This window comes from Lolium rigidum, chromosome 7 (assembly GCF_022539505.1).
Source record: "Lolium rigidum isolate FL_2022 chromosome 7, APGP_CSIRO_Lrig_0.1, whole genome shotgun sequence".
NCBI classification, from domain to species: Eukaryota; Viridiplantae; Streptophyta; class Magnoliopsida; order Poales; family Poaceae; genus Lolium; species Lolium rigidum.
This window is the reverse complement of record NC_061514.1, coordinates 322,347,497-322,372,460: the sequence shown is the minus strand read 5'-3', so window position 1 is coordinate 322,372,460 and position 24,964 is coordinate 322,347,497. Positions and strand designations below refer to the sequence as shown.

Sequence of the window (24,964 nt, the reverse complement as noted above, 5' to 3'; positions counted from 1 at the left end):
ACGATGACCAGATATGTTGTGACCATGGTCGAGCTAGGACGTGGCAGAGGCTGGTGGGAGATGGTGAAGAACCAGCAGAAGCCATCATGTAAGATGTTCCGACTTGAGGCGGTTAAGGACGTCGGGGCATATAAAGTTTTAGAATTATTCCTCCTACGGTACTAATCCCGAGAGTAGTCCAAACATGAGATTAGGACTAATACTAATCAACTTCCCAATCCTAACCCGCCAATAAATTACCCCCTGTAAACTCCCATTCCATATCCTGCAGTTTCCAAACACGCTGTGAATGAAACAACACTTTTTGATGGAAAAAAAAGAAGAATCCATCCAAGTTTAGTTCACTTTGGAAGGAAGGAAATTCGCCCATGAAGAGGTAATTAAGGTTACCATTGGTATTAATCACGCATGAGGGAGACCCGGACGTCCCTCCTTGAATTACGGAACGCTTCATGGAAAAATATCACTCATTACTAGGCAAATTGGTGACAGTCATTATTAGAATACTATCTCCACGGGCCATGCCTGTATTCGCGACATTAATTAATTCCCTGAATCCTTGTTAACACATCACCGATCCGTGGCACGAGCCGTATTGACCGTCCATCCTTTCCATCTTCAGAATAGAGAAGTACTCCTAGGATTGAAAAGAGAAGCAAAATAATTTCGCGTTCCCGCCATGGTTTGTACGTATCTCTTTTCACTCCCTCAAAATCGAAACACTTTCAGATTACTAGGGAAATCAGTGGCGGTCATTATTAGAATATTATCACCACCGGGCACTGGCCATGCATGCATTCACGGCGAATGGAAACAACATTTTTATTGAAAAGAAAGGAATCTAAGTTTACTTCAATTGGGGAGGAAGGAAACGATTAATGGGAAAAATCGTCCATCTGAATCATGAGGGAGACCCGGAGGTCCCTCCTTGAATTACGAAACGATTCATGGAAACAAATCACGCATTACTAGGGAACACGTATCACCACCGGGCCTGCCATGCATGCACTCTCCGCATTAATTAATTCCCTGAATCCTCCTCGCTAACACATCGCCGATCCGTGGCACTAGCCGTATCGACCGTCCATCCTCTTTATGGTCAGAATCGAGAATTACTAGGATTGAAGAGAGAAGCAAAATAATTTCGCGTTCCCGCCTTGTTTTTTACGTACCCCTTTTCCCTCTCTCAAAATCGAAACACTTCAAATCCTTCTCCTCAAACTTTACTCTATAAATATAGGGAGGGATGTAGCCAACGCGTGCGTCGTGTGCGACGACTTAGACTTTGACTCTTGCGAGGAGAGGAGAGGAGAGGAGACTGCCGCCGTCGCCGACGACTTTGATCTCCGTCGGTCGAGACTTGATCGGCGACTGCAGCTGAGGACGGACGCGAGGAGTGGCGATGGTGGGCGTTTCAATTCGTGGCGCATGTGGAGTTCTTGACCAGATCGCATCAGGTAATCCATCCCATATACATGTGTACATGCAGCTCCGTCCTCTGTTTTTCGACAGTATTCCTTGGGCTGCGGTAGTACTGCTAGTAGTATTTCTTAGCAGGAGGAGTAGGAGGTAAGGGAAAAACGATTGGAATTTTCGGGATGGATTTAGGCAGCCGACGTACGCAACGTACGTAAGTAGGAGGAGTATATCGTATTGTATTATTGCTGCTACGATGTGAAGAATCTGAAATCTTCTTTTTTTTCCTGCTGAAAGAAACAAACTCCTCCTCCCCTCCTCCCCTCGGAAGTTCTAGGTGAGCGAAAAGGTATCGCTCCGCGTCGTCCCCCGCGGGCGACCGGGGCGAACCCTAGCCCCAACCGCGCCGCCACCCCTCCTCCTCCCCTCCTCCCCCGCCGCCGCCGGCGAGCGCCGCCGGGCAAAGCCCGCGCGGTGCCGACGGCGGTGGGTTCTCTCTCACCCGCGTGCGAGGGAGTCTGCGCCGGGCAGGCTCGGCTGGCGGCGGTGCTCCTCGGGGCTTCAAGAGCGCGGTCCGGCGGTGGTGGCAGGGCGTGACGGCGGCGGTCCCAGGCGGAGGCGGTGGCGGGCGCGGTGCGCGGCCATGGGCGGCAGCGGAGGGCGACGGCGGAGATGGCCTGCTGGCGGTGCGGCCCGGATTGGGGCCAGCTGGGCTCCGATCTGGGCTCCGCGGGCCTTGTCCAGGGACATGAGGTCTCAAGACGGCCAGCCCGCCGGACGGTCCCCTTGTTGCACCGCTGCTCGTGCTAGGTCCGGGCCGGGCGGGCCCGGATCCGGCGGCCCCGGCAGCGTGGCGTCCGACCCTCTCTCGTCCGGGAAGGTCGTTGGGATGCCCGGCTGCCATTCAAAGGCGCGATCTTGGATGCCGACAAAGTGACCGGCTCGATCGGCGGCGTGGCGGTGTCGGTAACGGCGCGGTGATGTCCCCGTGCGTTGCGGCGAGGGTGCTTCTTTGCGGCGGTGTGCGGCCTTGGCCATGGCTGTCTTGCGGGAAGCGAGGTCGCGGGGACGCCGCGCATGGTACCCGGCTAACACATTGCGGTTAGGTTGGGGGCGACTTGGCTAGGTTTGGGATGGAGCTGCAGATATGGCTTAGGCGGCATGGGTGTAGCAGCGTGGCGGCACAACTAATGGGACTTGATCGAGACCTAGCGGGCGGCTGGGCATGATCTTGGCCTAATTGGTAGTGCTACCGCGTCCGGACGACGGTCACCTCGCGTGGCGGAGGGCGGATCCCCTTCCCTATCTCGCCGCTGGCTCTGTTGGCTGTTGGCTATGTGTCGGCCTGCCCTGTCCAATCCGCCGGCCTTGCGGTGTTGTGGCTAGGCCATGGGCTCGAGTTCGTGGGATGCGGGGCGGCGGCCCCGGAAGGTGGACTGCGCGGTTGGCTATACGGCGGGCAACGTTGCGGTGGTGGTGGTCTCACTCTTCGGCCATGAGGATGGCGTGGAGCGGACGGCGGGAGATCCCGGTGTTGGCGGCACTTCGGGCCGTGGCGGCTCCCGCATCGTGGTTTGGGAACCTTCCTAGGGGCAGCGGGCGGCTGAGTTCTCGGGCGTGGTGTGAGGCTACTTCCGGCGAAAGCTCGGCGCCGAGGCGCCAACGACGGCGATGCCCGCGGGTGTCGTAACCCTCTTGGGGCGTCGTTGTGGGTACCCTCCCGCGGTACGGCTCCGGGTGAAAACCCTAGACCTCGGTCTCGACGACGGCGGCGTAATGCGTCGTTACCCTCTTGGGGGCGTCGTTGTGGAGCCCCGACTCGACTCGGTCTGTTCCAATGTCGTCGCTAGTTTTGGTTTTCCTTGTTCTTTTTTGTTTATCCTTTGATCTGCTTTGTAAGAGGTTCTCCTCTCCACCATGTATCGGTTCGGCCGTTGCGGCTTTATTTATAAAGCGGGGCGAATGCCTATTTCGAGGAAAGAAACAAACTCGCAGCGGCTGTAGATGTGTTCCGTCCGCGCGAGGCGATTAAGTTTGTTTGGAGGCTTTCTCAAAAAAAAAAGTTTGTTTGGAGGCAGGCTGGAACGGCCGGGTCGGGTACGGCGCCGCGTTGAAAAAAAAACGAACGGGCCTCGCGCGTAGGGAACGTGATCGATCAGGTTGACCAGTCGTCCGTCTCGCGCGGACGCACGCCCCGTATGGGAACGTGAATGGATCAGACTCCTTCCGTTTTAATTCTCCGCGCGCGCAGGCGAGAAACGCTTCTTCTTCATGCTGCTCTAAGGGGATCTTGCCTGTCTCCATATCTTTATGATCCCCAACAGCGTGACCTCGTCCACCAGCGCACCACGGAGATGCAGCAGTGCCGCGACGCCGTGCCCTTAGTCGTCACCACGAAGTCAGTGTACGTCCTCGACTCCAACACCGGCACAACCTGAGAGCTGCAGTGACCAGGCCGCACAGCCTGCAACATCTACAAAAACATGGAGGTCTTTGGCGCCTGCAATGGCGTGCTCTGCCCTGTGTGACGATGCCTGGCCCGGCGGCGCCATTACCCTGGTCAACCCAGCCACCGCCGACATCCTCGCCCTCCCTCTGATCCCGTGCGTCGGCCTGTTCAGGCGCAACAACACGCGCCGCCCTGGCCGGAGCTGGCACCAGGCGTACAGCTTCGGCTACCACCACGCGACGGGGCAGTACAAGGTCGTGCACGTCCCCTGCTTCTTCAAGACCAAGGAGACGCTCCATGTGTTCACGTTGGGGGATGCATCCTGGAGGGAGGTTCCGGTGCCTGACGCCAAGTGCAGACTTGACGCCGGCCTTGTCAGCGTTAATGGGGCTACATACTGGGTCACAGAGGGGTCCAAGGAGAAGATCATGTCTTTCGACCACCCGAGCGAGCAGGTGAGATCCACAAAGCCATTGCCCGTGTCGGCCAGAATGCCCATCCGCCAGTTGACTCAGGTGCACCGCAGGCTGAGCGCTGCCACTATAGCGACCAAATCTATGGACGTGACAGCATCGAGGTAATCTTCAATCTATTATACATTGCATTGCCCTAACCTGAAATGCAATTTTAGCGGCGCCGTGGCCCTCCGATCAAGTAACGTCGTGATTTAAGGACCCCTACCTGCATTGTTAAGTTACAAACAAGGTTATAAATATTGAAACTTAATCATGTGATCCACTTATTCTACAACGTGAATCATGAGGAGAAACAGACGGTTGACACTTGACCGCTACGGCGTCGCTAGAAAAATCACTTTATTGCCGCAACCCTATAATCAGAATAATGTTTATTTTTATTTTTGTGTAGCTAAGAACACAAAGTATTTCAAACTAATATATTTTCCAGGTAGGATACACCATAGAGCATAGCCTGATTCTTTTTAGAGTTTGTAAAACTTGTAAACAAGATGTTTTCATTTTTAAAGTTAAGAAATTGTTGGAACTTCTGAACTATGTTTTATTATTCTATTTGAAAATTTCTCACCAACCGTGACCGTTTTAGGTGTGGGTTCTTGAGAGCACCGGGAAGGAGACCTGGGTTCATCAAGAAAGCTTACGTTATCTCCCCTCAGCATGGCCGTCGGTACAACTTGCACATCCAAATTACATCTATAAAGAGTATGACCTATTGTTTGGGAACCTTGGAGGGAAAGGCCAGAAACTGTTTGGGTGGCGGCATAAGCCAACCAGTTATGTGAGACCGCTGGAGTGCATGGTTTTTAACTATTGTTTCCAGAATCCACTAGTTTCCGATATGAAAGGCGATGTTTGTCGGACACTCGAGTACATCAAGACCACAGAGTTACCGAGTGTTTATAGGCGTTGGTGACCAACTATGAATGGATTTATTTGCATATCATAATTTAAAGTTGCCCTGCTAGTCTGTTCTTTATCTATTCAAATTCTCTATCTTTTTTAAGACAAATTCTTCTATCCTTTTACTGTTAGTTTGTGAATGGATTGATCTTGAGTTAGTATTTCGACTAACTATTAAACATCACTGGTCCTTTTTTTGTCTTTGTGGTCGCCAATTACTTGCATAGATAACGAATGCTCCGAAACAATTTCAGGGAACCAAACCAAGATAACGGCTGCTTGATTATTGCCTATGTTTTCTTATAAAGGACGTTTTTATTAAACTCAATGTTTGGCGTTAAGGCGATACAAAAGAGAGCATACACCTGGCCTTTGCATGCATAGCAAAGTGCACACAACCGTTCCAGAAAGCAGAGAGAGGACAATAGAAACTAAAGCGCAAAATCAAAGATGAACATCACTAATTAACAAGATTTCTAGTACTATGTTGTCATCCACATGAAGAGATAACAACCTTCATTTCGAGCTAATGTGTATCTCATGGATACTCAACCCTCTGTCACACGTCATTGAGCCCATATAGACTTCCCGTGTGCCAACCTGTTTAGGCTCCACAACACGTGTCGTCTTGGCCGGAGCTGGCACCAGACTTACAATCTCGGCTACCACCATGTGACGGGGCAGTACACGGTCATGCACGTCATGTGCTTATTCAAGACTAAAGAGATGCTCTAGGTGTTCACGCTGGGGGATGCATCCTGGAGGGAGGTTCCGGCCCGTGTCGCTAGGTGCAGACTTGATGCCGGCCTTCTCACCGTCAACAGGGACATCTAATGGGCCACGGAGGGGGTCCAAGGAGAAGATCATGTCTTTCGACCACCGGAGGGAGCAGGTGAGATCCACCGGAGGGAGCAGGTGAGATTCAAGATTTCCAGTTCCAGTACTAGAATTTCTATCCCATCAGAAATCCCCAAGGTTATGTGATATGTACTATTGGATGGTACAAAAGACAGTTCAATCAACGACTTTCTGTCACTTGTATTCGGTGATGTACCAAGTGTGGATTCAAAAATATGAAATGTTGTCCATTTCATTTAATGCGGCACCGTAGCAACACATAGGCTCTATGGTAGTAGTAATAATTTTACTTTGAAAAAGGTAAAAGTTTAGAGTAAAACCAAAACCAAAATGGTGGACATATTTCTACAAACTCTAGCATTGCACTCGTTCCATGTTTCCCAAGAAGATAGCAAGACTAATGAAGATAGTCCCTCAGTGCCGCCTTCCATCGACTCCCAGGATAGAGCAGCACCGATCTTTAACCGAGTCAAAGTTTGTCGTCTTACATCCGATCTTGTGTTTGTGCGTGAAATTAAAAGCTCATAACTACTAGACAAAAGCAGAAAAAAAGGAGGAAAACGAACGAAAACCTGAGGTAAGTAGAAACATCTCACGGGAAAAAGAAATCTCTGTATTCAGCATTGGCGTTGGTGTGTAGAGTGCACGTGTGCATGTGTGATTTCACATTAATTGGCTGCAATTATCAGTCGTTGGAGAAGGCAAGCAAACAAACACGAATCTACTTATACACACAAAAAGGTAGAAGTAATTAAGAAATGAGTCATGTTATTGACAAAAATGGTGCTAGCATCGGTCTTATTGTGCCATCTTTTTGTTTGCCAGGTTCGGAAATGCATCCAGGATGTTGTGCGCCCTCAGGTCCTGCCTTGTCAAGATCCCCACAATTGGAGTTATCTGAAGCGGGAAAAAAACTCATGTTTCAATCAAATTTTGCAGGTACATTTGGATGGAATGAAAACATTTTACTTCGCTGAGATTAACTGAGCTCACCTCAGGGCCTTGGTACTTTGGCACGATGAGCATGTGGCGGAGCGCGACGCTTCGGAAGAGCACGACAGCCTTGGCCACCGACATGGTCTCCACGACAGTGTAGGGCGTGGTGTTGGTGAATGGATGGAGGTCAACGTACATGTCCATCTCCTCCTGCGTGAGCTTGGCATCGTCGATCTTACAGCTCTTGTCGGCGAGCTCCACCGCCGAGAACCGCTCCCTGGCCTCCCACTCCTCTGTCTTCCTCTTCTCCGTGAGAAACCACCGCTTGTTGAGAACGGCGACGAGATGCGATCGGAGCACGAGCCCGTGCAACTCCGACAAGCCGGGTCTCGGCCGATCGACCACCGGGAACCCGTTGTGGCCGGTGTTCCGAAGCACATGAACGATGGTGGACACCCTCTCGACGACCTGGAGGCTGATAGCGCGTGGCTTGGCGGCCGCGATCTCACCGACGGTGATGTCCTTCATCCATGGTTCCGGATTGGGCTCCAGGAAGGGCAGTCCCTTGAGATCCAGAATGATCTCATAGATGCTAGGGTTGAAAGAGTCGCCGACGGTCTTGGCGATGAGCAGCACGAACATGGTCATCGGGAGCAGGAGCAGGTTGTTGGTGAGCTCGAGGAAGATGACGCAGAGGGAGATGGTCATCCTCATGGAGCCCGACATGAGCGCCGCGGCGCCGAGCACGGCGTAAAGGCCATGGTCGATACGGGCGACGTCCTGTAGCACAAGCGCGACGATGCGGCCGTAGGCAGAGCCCATGAGGATGATGGGGAGGAAGAGCCCCGAAGGAACGGCAATGCCAAAGGTGAAAAGCCCCAGCACACAGTAGATGGCGAAGAAGATGAGGAGCGAGTCGAGGCGGAACTCGCCGGATGTGCCGGTGGAGAAGATGTTGCGCGTCGCGTCCATGTTGGTGGCGTGCAGGAGGCTGGCCAGGTCGTTGTAGTGGCCGGCAGGGCAGTTGAACTGCTTGAAGTTGCCGCTCATCCCGTTGGTCGGGCACGCGACGCCCAACGCCGGGTCGCACGGGGTGCACGGCACGGCGAAGGGGAGCACGTACAGCCCCGCCGACGTGAACACGCACACGGTTAGAGCCAGTGCTAGCTTCGCCATCCGGCCCTTCCCGTTGATGAGGTTGTAGAGGCGGAGCACCTTGTGGAGAAAGTAGTTGTAGAGGGCGCCGAGGAGTCCGCCGATGACGCCAACGAGAGTAACAATGATGAGGTCGTTGAGGTGGTAGTTGACGGTGACGTCGCCGACGTCGAAGATGATGAGCCCGCCCTCGCCAAACAGCGCGCACCGTCCGTTGCGGCATACCTCGATGAATCCCCGCAAAACAACCACCACGGTGGCCGTGCTGAAGAACGTGCGCCACAGCAGTGTGCTCCGCCACCAGGTGGCCACCTCCTCCAGCGCGAACAGGACGCCGCCGACGGGGGAGCGGAACGCCGCGCACACCCCAGACGAGGCGCCGCAGGTGATGAGGTCGCGCCTGTCACGGTCGTTGTTGAAGTAACGCAGCCACTTCCAGTGGAGGCGGAACCGGCCGGCGCCGCCCTGGCTGAGCAGGTTGGCGAGGCATGCGCCGATGTGCACAAGCGGGCCTTCCTTGCCGAGATCGAGCCCCGACGATACCGCACAAATGCTGCCGATGATCTGAGCATGGAGCAACCTATTAGTTCAGTTGTTCATTTTCATTCACTTGAGGAGCTACGATCCAGTTGCATTTCGATTTTGTGGACGGACCTTGACAATAAGCTGTGGCGCACCAAACATGTCGGGCGTGTCGACGCCGTTGAGGTAGGCCTTGATCTCGGGAATGCCCGGGCCAGCGGCGGTGGGCGCAAAGACCACACAAAGCACGGCAGCCACGAAGGTGAGTGCCAAGTTGAAGCCGGAGAAGTAGAAGAAGCCGGTCCAGTATCTTTTATCTCGGACGAGCTGCACCATGTGGATCATCTTGATGCCGGAGATGTTCTCGATGGCGAGGTTGATGAGCGAGGCGATGACGCCGGTGAGGAGGCCGACGAGGAACGCCAAGGCCCACTTGAGGAAGATGTACTGCAGCACCTCCACGTTGGACCGGCTCCTCCAGTCGTGCTTGAACAGATCGTTCTCGATGATCCTGCATCATACGGCAATGGCAATCCACAATGAATGAAACTTGGCTGCAACAAAGAAATGGAATGCTCGCTCACTCACTCGTAGTCGAGGCTCTCGATGTGCGACACCTTGGCGCCGACGATGGCGAGGTGGTTCGCTGTCAGGGTAGTGTTTCTCCTCAGCAGGGGATGCTCCAGGGAGCTGATGCCATTGCTGGTGCTCCCTGGATCCTCCGGGTTGTCGTGGACACCATTATCGTGTTTGCCTAGACCAGACGTCGTAGCCGTAGCTCCGGCGCTCTGCTCGTCCTCCATGCCCGTTTCTTCCTTGGCACAGAGACAGTTTTTGATGCCTCTGTTTCTTCAAGTTTGGAAACAACAAGGGATGTCAAGGCTGGGATTGGCATGTCTATGCCTGTACATATAAATTGACGGGTGGCACTCGCAGGGCAGAACACTTTGGCCCCTCTTGCTCTTCTCCCATAGTTTTTTCAAGATTCATACTCCCCGCATGGATCTTATTTAGATGCAATTTTGCAAATCATTTGTCAATGCAAAGAGCACAAGTATACTTTTCCTCTTTTATTTATTTATTTGATTTCATATTCCGTTGACATTACACATATAGTTGCCACTCCATATGGACCAATTATCTTCCTTACGAACTCTTCTCTGGAAAGGGAAATAATATTAATCTGAATAACCGATTTATCGCAGCTCTGAAGAATTGATCCTGGTCTTGCCTTTTCGGCCGCTAGTACCGTTGCTTTTCTGGATGCATACAGCTCATGATGAAACAGTTCTTTTACTAAGGACAAATAGAATCATGTGGAGTGTCCCATGTACGGAATCATCTCATGTCTCATGGGTGCAAACAAAAGGCATAGCTCTTGTCCGTACATACGGAGAGATGAACTTCCTGTTGTTTTCTCGACGACACATTCAGGACAGAGGAGTCTCTCGGAATTTTATTAATTAGCTGGTTCATCATATATACAAGCAATTTCCCAATTAGTTGGCTATATGTTCTCTCTGTGCGCAAGAGATTTCTATAATACCCAAAATATCTAAAGAAAACTGCTAGTTGTTGAATGGCAACAGTTTGTGAGGCCAAAAGACATTAGCTTTTCCCTAAGATCTGAAAGGATATGAGCTAAAAGGATAGCTCCTACTCGAATTCACTCTTCCGTGGTCGATCCCTCCACGCAGTCACTCTCATGCGAAGCGTTACCCATCAAGGAAACAAAGTCACCAGGAGTCCAAATCTAACTGTCAAGAAATTGTAATTATCGATGATCCAGAAACATCATCCACAAAAAGAGAGTAAATGAGCCATCTTCCGTAATGCAGCCTAAAATTTGTGATGCTACACTGATGAACACCAAGGAATGCAATGAAGAGCACAGTTTGATTCAAAGAGTACAACAACAGCTGTGTTTTTCCAATGAGACAAGCAGGTAATTAAACTGCAAGATTCTTACTTGCTTGCCCGACCATCCCCACATTTCTGGAAGAAAATTCAGCGGTTTAATAATAAGTAGATGTGAGATCTGCTTGATAATTAGTTGCTTGAGTTGCCCAAAAAAAAGCATCATTCTGTATTGTTGTTTCAGCTTAATAAAAGCCTATCAAAATGCTGCAGTTAAAGTAATGTGGTCGGAAAGGTGTCTTCGCTTTTCATGACTGTGTATAAATAGGCACAAATTGTTCCTGGGTCTTGGTGCAAGGTTTTGTGATATTCCACTACAATGTTTTCTTGCTGCGGTTCTGATAAGCACTCGAAGCCATCGACGACGCTAAACAAATGCCCAAAAGAAGGCCATAGTGTAACTCCAACATATCACCAGTGTCTGAACAGTCAGTTAGCTAAATAATAGACGGTTATTTCCGGAAGGTGTGAAGAACTAGTAATGCTTATAAGGGTAGTAATCATACTGAAAAAAGAACATCCACCTTCGTTTTTTTCTGTTGAAGGGGAATACACTAAAGTGAATGGAGTGCTGGCTGTTTGTTGTTGTGTGAATATAATATACAGAATATACCGTTGAGAGCTAGTGAAATGTCCATGGTTTTAAAGGCGTCGCCTCAGCGTCCAGGCGCTCCCCCTCCGATTTAGAAAAACGCCTGCCTTGGCGCCTTTAAAACTATGGAAATGTCCTTACTGAGAATGAGAAATTCTTAGCCCTGTACTCAGATAATGTGTCTTGTTGCTTTGAGAAACCATTTTGTAGTACACAGCTAATAGAAAGGCAATTAAAAAAATAATGGGAGAGTAACAATCCAATCCTGTAATTTGTATCATTTTCCAACTTTATTTGTACTGAACTCTTTAATTCGTAGTATTTTTAATTCAGGCAGTGAAGAATGCATATGTTGTTGGAACCAACATCTACAGGTCAAACATTTTATATACAGAAAATAAAACTAATGTATGGTACTTATTCACGTGTATGCATGACAGGCAAGAGAACAACAAATGTTGCTCATACAAGTATATCAGAAAGAAATGATCTCTCGGTTAATTTAAAAACCTTCTGGTCAATAGATGACAATAATTCCTGTGCCAGCTCAAATGCATACAATATAATGGGATCAAGAATGATATATTTTTAGATGCAAACAATGTGATCAAGTGAAGCAACCGGCTAAAAGATCATCAAATTTGTCTTTGCAACGGCAACATGGTCAATATAGGCTGAGCAGTACAATATGGTTAGCCCAGGATAGGATTGATCTTCCAAACAGGTCATTTACTCAAAGCTCTAGCACAGAGCTGGCAATGATCAAAGAAGCTAAGAATGGGGTACTTATTTTTGGACATACAGAAGTTCACAGATTATTACTGCTCAAAGAAAGTACACAGATGAATGGTTGTGATTCCTAAAAACATCCATCGTCTTGATTTATTCTACAAATGAATAAACTAACCAGCATTGCATCCTAATACCATGGCAAACCATGAACACATAACATACAGTGTAGTGCAACAAAATAATATGGATTGAGTATCCTTGTTCTTGGTCGACAATCAGCTTAAATTTGAGGGTTCACCTTGTTGCACACCAAGGAAGAAGGCCACGGCATGATGTAGGGATAGGACCACTCCAGTTCGTATTCATAGAGAGAAAAGATCTTTTTCATCTCTTCTTTCTCCAGGCAGAGGGAGAAGAAGTCGCAAAGAGGAACAATGCCGGGCTCCTCAACGGCCATCCAGTGTAAGTGCACAAAGCCCTGCTTAACCGCCACCAGCTTGAGCGCAGACAGATCCTCCAGTTCAATCTCCTTGTCCAGCATCCATTTCTCGGCACGGTCAGCATCGGCTCTCCAGACCCAGACAGCAATCGTGTCCTCCTCATCGATCGCGCAAACCATGCAGAGCTTGTCATCTTTGGTCTCACCAACCACAAAAGGTTTCTGCCCATACATGTATGGCGGCAGATCCATGGAAGAGAACTGCAGCGTCGCGGTGTCGAGCATGATCACGTAGTCGTGCCTTGTCCAGTAGATGCGCCCATCCACAAGCTTACCAGTCCTGGGCGGGAGGCAGTGCTTGTCGTCCTCGGGGTGGTTTTTGTAGATCGCCGCAGCCTGCGCCCACGGCAGAACCTGCCACTCCCCGGTGTCGGACGAGAAGACGACGGCGCGCACCTGCAGGCCGTCCTCATGGACGCAGACAAGGCGGAACGACCCGTGGAGCTCTGACAGGATGTAGAGCTCCCGGACGGCCTCCGGCGGCGCGGGGATCCGGTGCAGCACGCCGGCGAGCGGGTTGTAGGCGGCGAACAGCCTGTGTTCCCAGTTGTGGAGGAGAAGGTAGCCGTGGCCGCAGTTGGTGACGTTCCAGAAGCCCTGGTCGTCGGGGACCCGGGTGAGGAAGAAATCGGAGCCGCGGACGACGGCCGCCTGGTCCGGGTCGGCGAGGCCGCGGAGGGGCACGAAGGAAGGGATGTCTCCGACGCGGTGCCTGACGAAGAGGCCGAGGAGCGGCGGCGGGTGGAGGTCCCGGAACCGGGGGCGGAAGGTGGGGAAGGAGCGGACGGCGTGGAGGAAGGTGCGGCAGGCGAAGGCGGCGCGCACGAGGGACGGCAGCGAGGGGAGGCGGACGAAGATCTCGAGAAGAAGGTCGTCGCCGATGGTGAATATGGTGGTGGGAGCGGGCTGGGGGCATTCCGCTGCCGCCGGCGGCGGCGGCGGCGGCGGTGGCGGCAGTTGGGAGGCCATGGCTGGAGCAAGGATTGACCTTTTTTTTTCTCTTTCCACGGTGAAGACCTTTTTTTGTGCATTAGCTAGTGGGCCGTACTTAGGTCCAATGAGGACAGCCCACTGCAGACAATCGGCCCAGAGAATATAGAAAAATCCATAGCATTCTCTTTTGAGATAAATAAATAAATAATTCAATGGCATTGAAACCAAAGAAAAACATAAAACCATTTGTGTTAAACTTTTAGAAATCAAAAGAAAGTCATAGAATTTACACAGTTAGATTACGTCTGACTTCTCTTGGTTGAGTGAACTAGTTTAAACGAATTTGGCCATGTGTATAGGGTGTGAAGTGGGGTCCCACGTATATCCTAGGTCTTCAAACTCACAAGTCAGAATTTTGTGCAAATGTAGTGAACTATTGATGGGCATTGTCATAGAAGTGAGCTCATCGTCGACTGCTTTGGGAAAGACTTGGATAGCCAAATATGCCGAGATATTTCGCTCCTCTTACCTACGCTGATGAAGCCAGTAAAGTTGCATTCTTGCTCTATCTTAATTTCTTTCATCGATTCTACTTTATCCGTGCAACCATTTGGGGTGTGTTTTGTTAAGACTGCTCGTAGTGGAAGTAACTTAGCTAGTAACATCATATATTTTAAGGTATTTTGGTAACATGCTTAAAGCAATAAATGAAAAAAAGAAGGAGATGGTAACTAGCTATGTTATCATAACATCACACACCACAAGACAAAATGAGGCTACAAACTAATAAATGAGACTTTGCATGATACCAACTCTAAGTTACTTTTTACTATAAAGATAGTAACATGAACTAGTAACTTATGCATGTCACCACTTTATATTACTCCCCACTATAAATAATGTAAGTTAAGTTTGTAGATAAAGATAGCAGCCGTTTCTTGTCGAACCTAGAAATGCAAGGTGGCTGCAAGCCCGTATGTTCGCGCTCCCAAAACAAATAACACCTCCAGTCCAATCTCAGTAGCAAATGCATCACGGTAAAGCTGTTTATTTTTCTGATAATATAAAAACCCAACGGTGAATATAAAATTTAATTCCGATTTACTTTCCAAGCCATAAAGATTCCATATGACACCACAAAGTAAAACGTTGGAATTGGAGAAAGAGAGACCATACCATGGACAATACAGTTCACGAGGCAAGTGCTTAGAGCATCTCTAATAAACTCACCAAAACTGAAAACGGTAAATTCAGTCTAAAAAAATATCTGTTAGGTTGATTTTGCCATTGACGCAGAATAGAAACTGTAAATAGGAACTGAAAAAACGAAATTTAATTCTCGCGGAAGAATTCATCGATGAACACATATTTAGAGTATAGTTGATGCTCCGATTGAGCATCAAACTTTACATAATTTCTACTAAGAACTAAAATTAACTAATAGCCACCGCCGCGCGCGACCTAACTTTGATAAAAATTCGGCCCCGTGGGCCTCTACGCACGGCGGCGGGGGTGGTGGCGGAGGAAGGCGAGGCGGCGGATGTGTCGAGCTCGTACTGCGAGTCGAGCTCGACGATCCCCGCCGCATCGTACTCGCGGACGACGTCGGCCTCCTCCAGGCGCCAGCGTGCTCGCGCCTCCGCCTCGGACACGGCCACCAGCTGCGTGATGACGGCGTCCTCCTCCTGGTCATCGTGGACGTAGTCACCCGCGGAGAAGATAGGCTCCCGCTCCGGCGCCGCCGCCTCCTCCTCCTCCTTCGAGATGTTGTACACCGGCGAGCAAGGGGGGTGGCACGACCCGCCGGAGGAGGAGCCCTCTCCTCCGTTCGCGTACCGCACGAGCTTCCCCGGGGGCGCGAGCCCCCAGTTCGTCCATCGGCGGGCGATGTGGTTGCGCGCGACCTCCAAACGGTTCCATTTGCACCGCTCTGCCTCTGTGCGGAAAACGGAGGGCTGTGGCGGCGAGTCCCCACCGCCCAAACCAATGCCTCCCCTAGCGGAGCTTCCGCGGCTAGCCATGGCGAGGTCGAGGTGCGGCGAAGCGGTGCTGGCGATGCGACGATTTCTCGTCGGAGGAGGTGGAGCGAGGAGGCGGAGCAACGGCAGCGACGGAGGGAGTAGGGTTTAAAAACCGAACTTCCCTCCGCGAACCGTTTTAATACGGGGCGAGGGCCTCGCATTTCTCTGGGTTGGCAGGGTAGCTCCGTGTGTCCCGCGACGGTCGTTCTCCATGACAGTCGCCAGAGCACTTGTTCTGGTTTTCGGCCGTTTTTCGCTAATAAACCGGCCAATATCAGTACTTATGCTCTATTGATGAAAATGGCAAGTCTTTTTGCCTCGTTAAAAAAAAATCATGCAAAATAGATTTCACGATCTTTTGATTTCGGAAAACTTCTTTTTGTTTTTTGTGGTGTTATTGTGATGGGAGTGTCTATTTGCTTCGGCACGGTCTTTGTTTCTTTTTCTTTTTCAGCCGTGTGTATTCTTAATGTCTAGACTTGATCTTGTTATTATATGGTGTAGAGACTAGGTGTAATTAATATCTTTTTACTATTAGTATAAAAGAAATTAGCCTTGGGTTTTACTCTCATCAACCTAAACTCATCTCTGCTATCCACACATGTCCTAAAACCTAAATTTGGTTTGTTCTTCTGAAAGTTCAATGTTTAATCGCCTCCTAGATGGTGCTTCACATCATCATCTATTGCCTATGTATATAACATAGACGCACAATAAATCTACCGAGGATTAAGCACTCATAGCCCGATGACATTGATATTTGTAATGCAAGCATGGCTACCGTACATATTATATAGGAGGTCTAAAATACAATAGTCTGATCCAAACACTACTTATATCTATCCACACCTAATATAGCTCAAAGTTCTAACGTAACCCAACTTGTATATGATATTTCACACAAGCTCAACAAACTTCACCTTGACAAATATTGTCCACCATCTTGGGTCGTTCGGCAAAGCTTCAAACTTCCTGGTTGTTTTTCATGATCTGCTGCTGCTCCTAAACTCCATATGACCCCACCTACAAATATAGTTCCTTCCTTCTTCGTGTTTAAGGGCATCTCCAGCGGCGCGACGCAAACAGACGCTGAGGATGTGTTTGGTAGATCGGGGCAACTCAGATAATTCCATCTCAACCGAGATTTTTAGAGATACATGTGTTTGTTTGCCCGGGTCAGCACATCTGAGCATAGCCCACTTCATACCAAAAACGCACCTCGGCCAGGCCGGACTGTGAAGGTCAAATCGAGCTTCACAACTCGACCGAGCTGAACACATCCCGCAAAACTTCTCGGGTTCCGCGCGAGAGACCCCCCAGACCCAAGCCCGCAAGCCTCTTCTCGCTCATTTTCTTCTCCTCACCATTCCCCTTTGCCGCATGCAACCGCCGCCACTCCCCTGGCGCAGGCCGCCGCCGCTCCCCTGGCGCAGGCCACCGCCTCTCCCGTGGCGCCCCTCCACTGGTGCATGCCGCCCTTCCCCTGGCGCTCCTCCCCTGGATGCTCTCCGGCGAACGACCGCCCCGAAGCGGATCTCGTCGACACAGACCGCCTCGGTGCAGAACTCTCCAGCGAACGTGGCCCCAGGAATCAGATCGTCTTGATGCGGTCGACCGCCCACCACCCATCCCCTGGCCGCCGGACTAGTGAGCTCGCCGGCAGAAAGCTCCAATGGCCCCTCCCCTGGCTCGTCGGCATAGGGCTTGCCTGACCGTTTGCGTCTGCGCGAACCGAAAATGCGTCTGGCATCACCTCCAGCGAGGCGACGCAAAGTGACCGGGCCGTCCGCGGAGACGCAAACCTGGCCCAAATATGCGCCAGGTTTGCGTCTCCGCGGACGCTCCGCGGTCGCGCCAAGCGTCCGCTCGCTTCCCCACGGGCCCTCATGGCAGCGACCCAGGTCGATCGGCCTCGAATTCACAACGCGCGCCGGTGCGGCAACCGTGGCGATCAACCGCCGCAATGGAGCGCCGAACCGCCGCGGAAGAGCAACCGCTGGCCTCTTCGTTATACGCACCGCCGTTAATCCCCTCACATTATAACCCCCATGTCTACTGTAATTCAAGTTCAACCGCCTCCTTCTTCTTCCTCTTCTTCTTCTTCTCCAACACCGGCACGCCATGAGCGACTACACGCTGCCGTCCGACTCGGAGAGCGAGGGCAAGTCACCCGAATTTTTGCATTGGTGGGAATCCCCTGCGACGCCAAGCGATCTGGGCTCCACGCCCAGCGGCCCTGCCTCCACGCCGAGTGAGGAGGAGGAGGACGGAGGCGGCAATGGCAACGAAGGCCAGGAGGAGGACGGAGGCGGCGCTGCCAGCGACGCCGAGGACGAGGAGGAGGGTGATGTCTACGGGTGCTTCTATTCTTGTAGACAGTGTTGGGCCTCCAAGAGCAGAGGTTTGTAGAATAGCAGCAAGTTTCCCTTAAGTGGATCACCCAAGGTTTATCGAACTCGGGGAGGAAGAGGTCAAAGATATCCCTCTCATGCAACCCTGCAACCACAAAGCAAGAAGTCTCTTGTGTCCCCAACACACCTAATAGGTGCACTAGTTCGGCGAAGAGATAGTGAAATACAGGTGGTATGAATGAATATGAGCAGTAGTAACGACGCCAGAAAATAGCTTGCTGGCGTGTAGTTGATGGTGGTAATATGGTAGCAGTAGTAACGCGAGTAAAACGAGTAAACAAGCAGCGATAGCGATATTTAGGAACAAGGCCTAGGGATTAGATTTTCACTAGTGGACACTCTCAACATTGATCACATAACATAATAGATAAATGCATACTCTACACTCTCTTGTTGGATGATGAACACATTGCGTAGGATTACACGAACCCTCAATGCCGGAGTTAACAAGCTCCACAATTCAATGTTCATATTTAAATAACCTTAGAGTGCATGAAAGATCAACACGACTAAACCAAGTACTAACATAGCATGCACACCTGTCACCTTCACACCATGTAGGAGGAATAGATCACATCAATACCATCATAGCAATAGTTAACTTCATAATCTACAAGAGATCACAATCATAGCCTACGCCAAGTACTAACACGGATGCACACACTGTCACCATTACACCGTGCGGGAGGAATAAAACTACTTTAATAACATCACTAGAGTAGCACATAGATAAATTGTGATACAAAACACATTGCAATCATAAAGAGATATAAATAAGCACTTCACTATGCCATTCATAACGGTGAATAAGTATTCCGTGAAATATAGCCTAAGAGACCCACACGGTGCACACACTTGTCACCTTTACACACGTGGGACAAGGAGTCTCCGGAGATCACATAAGTAAAATTCACTTGACTAGCATAACGACATCTAGATTACAAGCATCATCATATGAATCTCAATCATGTAAGGCAGCTCATGAGATTATTGTATTGAAGTACATAGGAGAGAGATGAACCACATAGCTACCGGTACAGCCCCGAGCCTCGATGGAGAACTACTCCCTCCTCATGGGAGACAACAGCGTTGATGAAGATGGCGGTGGTGTCGATGGAGGAGCCTTCCGGGGGCACTTCCCCGTCCCGGCGGCGTGCCGGAACAGAGACTCCTGTCCCCCAGATATTGGCTTCGCGATGGCGGCGGCTCTGGAAGGTTTCTCGTACCGTGGCTTCTTCGTATCGAGGTTTTAGGTCTGGGACCTTTATATAGGCGAAGAGGCGGAGTCGGAGGGGCGACGAGGCGGTGACACCATAGGGGGGCGCGGCCCAGGCCCTGGCCGCGCCACCCTGTCGTCCGGGGCCCACGGGGCCCTCCTCCGGCGGCTCTCGTGTGTTCCGGATGCTTCCGGGCAAAATAGGAACCCGGGCGTTGATTTCGTCCGATTACGAGAATATTTCGTTACTAGGATTTACGAAACCAAAAACAGCAGAAAACGACAAGCGGCACTTCGGCATCTTATTAATAGGTTAGTTCCAGAAAATGCACGAATATGACATAAAGTGTGCATAAAACATGTAGATATCATCAATAATGTGGCATGGAACATAAGAAATTATCGATACGTGGGAGACGTATCAGAGGGCCAGGAAGAGGAGGAGGATTCCGACACCAAGTTCGCCCGGTTGGAGGCGCAGGAGGCGGCGGATGACAAGGCGGCGGCAAGGAAGAAGTCCAGGGCGGCGCGCGGGCGGCGCGTCGTTGTCCGTTCACCGATGACGACGACGAAGACGCCATTTCTTCCAGTTTCAACTCTCGACGGGCGCATCGTTCTCTAGTTCCGACGAGGAGGTGACAAACAAGAGGCGCAGGAGTTTCGACGACGAGGGAGGGCCTTCTAACAAGAAGGTCAAAAATTAGTTTTAGTTTATATGTTTTTAAATTTGTTCTTCTTTGTATGTTAAATATGTTTGAATCTATTCGATTGAAGTATCCGATTAATTGTTTAGGCTATAATCTATTCAATTGGAACAACATGACAGAGTACTACTTTCTCGCGTTTAAACTTGCTCAACAAAAATGAAAATAAGTAGTACCAAAAAATACACTTTCCAAAATGCGTCGGATCGCTGGAGGTAGCCCCCGACGCAAACGGATATTTCGCCCCTGGCGGTCATTTTGGCGTCCGCCATGCGACGCAAACAGACGCCAGCGGATAATTTGGGCGTCCGAAATGTGTCGCTGCCGCTGGAGATGCCCTAACACCATTACACACTAACCAATGATTTATGTGAAAGTGCTTCCAATTTTAAGAAATTTCATCGTCATCCATGTGTCCCCTTTCGGATTTTTTTAAAGAGAAACAAAGTCTACATGAAAGAAACAAAGGAAATAGGATAGGTCATGAAGTAGTTGAATCGGTTCGCCAGGGACAGATGCTGTCTCTACTCTTTTTTTTTTCCACCATTTTAGTAATCCCTAGAAGGGACTGTTTTGTAAATAAGAAAGTGAAGGCTTTTTATTCGAATAGCCCCCTGTTTTATATTGGAAGTTACAGAAACACCGAGAGAGCACGAGAGAGAGAGAGTGGCCGGAAACGAGGAAGATGGCGATGCGGTCCCTGCTCCGCAAAGGCCCCGCCCTCGCCCGCGCTCTCGGGTCGCCGGCGTCCCACGCGCCTTCGCCGACGCCGACGCTCCGTCCCAGATCCCCGACGTTCCAGGCGGTGCAACCGGCGGCGGGGTCTCGATCCCTGTCGCAGGGTCAAGGCGCAGCGGCGGTAAGTACCCTAAAACTCCAGCTTTTCCCCCGTGTTAGCCGAAAGGGTAGAAACTTCGCTTCCCTCCGTCGGCCGTCCGGCGCCAGGGTCGGCGAGCCAATTCGCTTTCTTTTGTTCTCGCTGCCGGTACAAATCTTCAGATCTGTCAGTTGTAGTTCGCGTGGCTCCTGTCCTGTGGAAGGAGGGCGCGTGTCTTGGCGGAAAACACAGGGCCACCGTCGAGCCATGGATCTCCCCTTTTTTTTCCAGCTTTGGAACTCTTGCTTTGGCATACCTTTCGTAGCTTTTAGGTTTGCAGGCTTCTTTTATATGAAATGGAATCTCTTTGTTTGTTCAGTGTCTCTTTCCAATTCCATATATTTCAGCTGCTTCTAATTTGATGGGCGGCCACATTGTACATGGTTGTCACTGTCTGAATTGGTGAATGCCATGCTTCTACTCCATTGATCAGATAGTGACTGCTCTCCATATAAGGCACAAGAAATATGCACTGTGCGGGATTAATGGAGTTTGTTAATCCAGATACTTGAAGGAGCGTTCAACCTGCTATAGTAGAAATTGATTATGGAAAATCTACTCTAGTCGTCTGATTAGATACCTCCTGGTAGCCAGCAGCTAGCCCCACTAACACTGACCAGCCAATCAGCTCTGTCAGTTGTGGTTCCCGTGGCTGCCTTGGGTGTTCATCGTGGTTCGCTCGGCTCCTGCTGAAGGAGTGCATGGATTAGGATCTCGGAGTTGGATGAGTTTTCTTGGCGGTACTTGGGTCGGCTTGCTAGGCCTTGGTGAGTTGTTGCCTGATGTGCGGCGGCCCTGAATGGTGGGCGTGGTGGTAAACTGGTGGCGGGTGCCCCAATGCGTGCTGCTGGTCAGATTCCTCAACTGAGCTATCGGCGTGGGTTAGTAGTAGTCGAGAGTCGCCTGCTCTCAGCCAGATATAGGTGCCTCGCTTCTTCTCGTCACCCCCTGTGGACGATGATACTGTGGTCGGGTACCAGGCAATAGCCTTGTCCGGTAGTTGTTGGCACCAACGATGGTGCCTCTTTTGGCGCCTCTCTTTCCTCATTGGAGGCGTCACCGTGGGTCATGACACTTTGTGGCCCATCTCTGGATCAGGCAGCGACTATGCTTCGTTGTCGTTCCCTTCTTTCTGGTGCTGCCTGCGGAGCCTAGAGTCTGCCGGTTGACATGTTGTGTTTGGTTGGCGGTCGTCGGCGGTGCCCTTCTTGACGTGGTCTTGGCTTTGGTTGGGTGATCGTGTTCCTCGTGCCCCCCTCCCTTGGTAGCCTTGTTGTCTTTCATCCATACGTACTCTAGGGTGGTCTTCTTCAACTTCGTTTGGGTGATTTGTTCACTTTGTTACATTTGATTAGATTCTAACATTTATTATGTTTGCACGGTGCGGCGGTTCCCTTGATTTGCAGGGGCCCCAAGCAGTCTACGCTGTAGAATTGCTGCGGGAGAAATCAGATCGTGCGCATGCAGAGTTCGAGAGGAACATGAAGGTGATACAGCAGCAAATGGATGAGCAGTGGAGGTATGTGATATGCTGATTTTGGTTGTGTGTAGGGTTCTCCGGGGGGTATTTCCGCATTTTGTCTAGGATGCACGCAGTTAATGGCATGGTTGGAGTTTCTGATTTTTCTCCGTGGTGCGGGAATTAGGTATTTTGTGTTTGGCTCCCAACCAAACGGGTCCTGGCATATGAGCATCCGCTCATTCAATTTTGTATGTGATTTGTCAAGCGTGAGCCTCATTGGTATATGTTTGTGTGAGAAAACAGCATCATCGAGGATATGATTTGTTATGCCCTCATGGTGCGGCAGACTGTACAGATTAGCATTCTGACACTGACTGTAGTAGCAGCAGCTACTTTCTCTGTATAAATATTCTTCAGTCCTCTCGCATTTAGGGATCACCTTTTATTTTCTTTGTCATTACTCTAACACCATTGGTTTAGGAGCTGGCAGTTTAATATTCAGATAGCGTGAAAGCGATGTTCTGGAATTAGTGATGTTTAAATGGCAATAGACAGTCTTATACTACCGCTTCTCCTATAGCTATTTTACTCTTTCTCCATAACGGTTGACATTTTCGTTTTTTCACATCGCCTCTGTTTTCCACTAATCCCTCCACCCTTCATAAAGGAGCAAATTTTTACTGCTGCCACATAATCAAAATTATCCTTATATAAATGTTTGATCTGAAATGACACTGAAGATTAGTCACCTAGTGAAAATGTGCAAAAAGCCTCTGAGTCAACTTGAGGTTGGAACTTGACCATTTTTTCTCTAGAAATATAAACGTGGGCTTTAGTCATCAAAACAACTGTTTTGCGTTTGACACTTGCTGTAGTAGCAGCAGCTACTTTCAGCAAATGATAGTTGAAGTATGGCCAGTTTTTAGTCTTGATAGTAGAAACCTTGACGTTGTAGTGAAGCACTTCAAAGCTTTTACTTTCTTTTCTGTAGGATGATGAACAACCTTGAAATGAATAAAACTGCTAGTGCACGCGACTTTTCTATTTTCCCCGGACAATTGTTCAAGTGCTGGATGCTCCAAATTTACACTGATATTTGTTTTTGAGTGATGCATGTATCATGCTTTCTGTCAAGTATACAAGCACATTGGGATAGACAGATCTGTTAGAACTAAAAGCGTGAAAGCGATGTTCTGGAAATAGTGATATTTACATGGCAATAGACAGTTAGATAGTACCGCTTCTCCTATAAGCTATTTTACTCTTTGTCTGTAACGGTTGAAGTATTCCTTTTCCACATCGCCTCTGTTTGCCACTAATCCCTCCGCCCTTCATAACGGAGTATATGTTTACTGCTGCCACAAAATCAAAATTATCCTTATAGAAGTGTTTGATCCCAAATGACACAGTTAGCATTAGTCACCAAGTGGTATTTTTGTGGGAATGTGCAAAAAGCCTCTCAGTCAACTTGAGGTTACAACTTGACTTTTTTTTTTCTCTAGAAATATAAACATGCTTTAGTCATCAAAACAACTGTTTTCGTTTGACATTTGTTGTAGTAGCAGCAGCTACTTTCAGCAAATGATAGTTGAAGTATGGCCATTTTTTAGTTATGTCAAATACGTATGAGAAATTATCATGTGCGTCTTGATACCAGAAACCTTGATGTTGTAGTGAAGCACTTCAAAGCTTCTACTTTCTTATCTGTAGGACGATGAACAACCTTGAAATGAATAGAACTGCTAGGGCACGTGACTTTTTTCCGGGACAATTGTTCAAGTGTTGGATGTTCCAAATTTACACTGATATGCGTTTTTTGAGTGAAGCATGCATCATGCTTTCTGTCAACCACATTGGCACTTGACAGACCTTGTTTATTGCAATTTTTCGTTTCTTACACCGTGTGAAATTTAGCTGTGGCAATGTATGATGTAACCAGACCTGTTAGAACTTAAAGTTTTGTAAATATTTTCTAGTGTTCATTCTTCTCTAATAAGTTGTCAGTTTTTGCTCATTCAATCTCTTTATTTACTGTTATGCCCTTTCATGCACAGGCTTGAGGTTGAGTTCTGGGCAAAGCTTCGCGGGGAGCTGCACACGATTGAGAAGACCTGCAATGTTCTGATGTTCCTGTGTGCGTCTACAGCCATCCTGTCGCTGACCAATGCGATGTAGTGGAGTATGTGAGCGTGTGAGGCTTAAACCAATGATGTTGAAGGAGCCTAGTATGGAGTAATATTTATGTGCAATATCATGCATGTGCTAGATTCTAGGGTTTTAATGAGCTATATGCCGGATCTGTTTATCGGGATGAACACTGGATGTGGTTGCCATCACCCTGGTCAACCCGGCCACTGTCGACATCCTCGCCCTACCGCTGATCCTCTTTACGTGACATCTTTACGTGTCACCATTTTTAATTTTAATATGATTTTGGTAATTGATATATCTTTACATGTCACTAAAGTAACCATTTGACACATTATCTTGAAATTATATGCTTGGCACGTGAGATCTCTTCTGGAAGGTATCCTTATGCGTCGTCAGAGGAATCCTATATATCTTTGGCACCTAGGAATTTTTTTTCGAGCAAATGTATCTTCACACACTATATAAAGGATCTTTTTTCCTAGCAAATGTATTCATGCTTTGTGCTTTGCAAGTCGGATCCTTTTTTCGGCCGGGTATCCTCACGCTTCATCTAAAGTAACCTTTTTTTGGCCATCTGTATCTTTACATGTCGCAGAAAGTATACTGCCCTCAAAATCATATGTTTATCATGTATGATCCTTTCTCTAAGGTATCATCACACATTTTCGAATGGATCCATTTTGGCAGGTAGGCGGACTACATCTAAACGATCGGTATTGGCGGATACGTAGTCCGAT

The 24,964-nt window shown here is 49.3% G+C and overlaps 3 protein-coding genes across 3 annotated transcripts; 1 reads left to right on the top strand and 2 right to left on the bottom strand.

Annotated features, from left to right (window-relative positions):
- Positions 1-6,897: 6,897 nt before the first annotated feature.
- On the bottom strand, positions 6,898-9,515 carry LOC124673296 (chloride channel protein CLC-b-like). Its single transcript, XM_047209408.1, has 4 exons — positions 9,301-9,515; positions 8,845-9,223; positions 7,093-8,754; positions 6,898-6,996 (listed from the first exon to the last, which is right to left on the bottom strand). The coding sequence occupies exons 1-4, from the start codon at positions 9,513-9,515 to the stop codon at positions 6,898-6,900; spliced, it is 2,355 nt and encodes a 784-aa protein (XP_047065364.1).
- A 2,473-nt stretch (positions 9,516-11,988) lies between these two features.
- LOC124673295 lies at positions 11,989-15,406 on the bottom strand. The gene is made up of 3 exons (XM_047209407.1): positions 14,888-15,406; positions 12,252-13,523; positions 11,989-12,108 (listed from the first exon to the last, which is right to left on the bottom strand). The coding sequence occupies exons 1-3, from the start codon at positions 15,404-15,406 to the stop codon at positions 12,040-12,042; spliced, it is 1,860 nt and encodes a 619-aa protein (XP_047065363.1). The 3' UTR covers positions 11,989-12,039.
- A 4,990-nt stretch (positions 15,407-20,396) lies between these two features.
- Positions 20,397-24,401, top strand: LOC124677861. The gene is made up of 3 exons (XM_047213816.1): positions 20,397-20,596; positions 22,021-22,133; positions 24,131-24,401. The coding sequence occupies exons 1-3, from the start codon at positions 20,423-20,425 to the stop codon at positions 24,249-24,251; spliced, it is 408 nt and encodes a 135-aa protein (XP_047069772.1). The 5' UTR covers positions 20,397-20,422; the 3' UTR covers positions 24,252-24,401.
- The last annotated feature ends 563 nt before the right edge of the window (positions 24,402-24,964 follow it).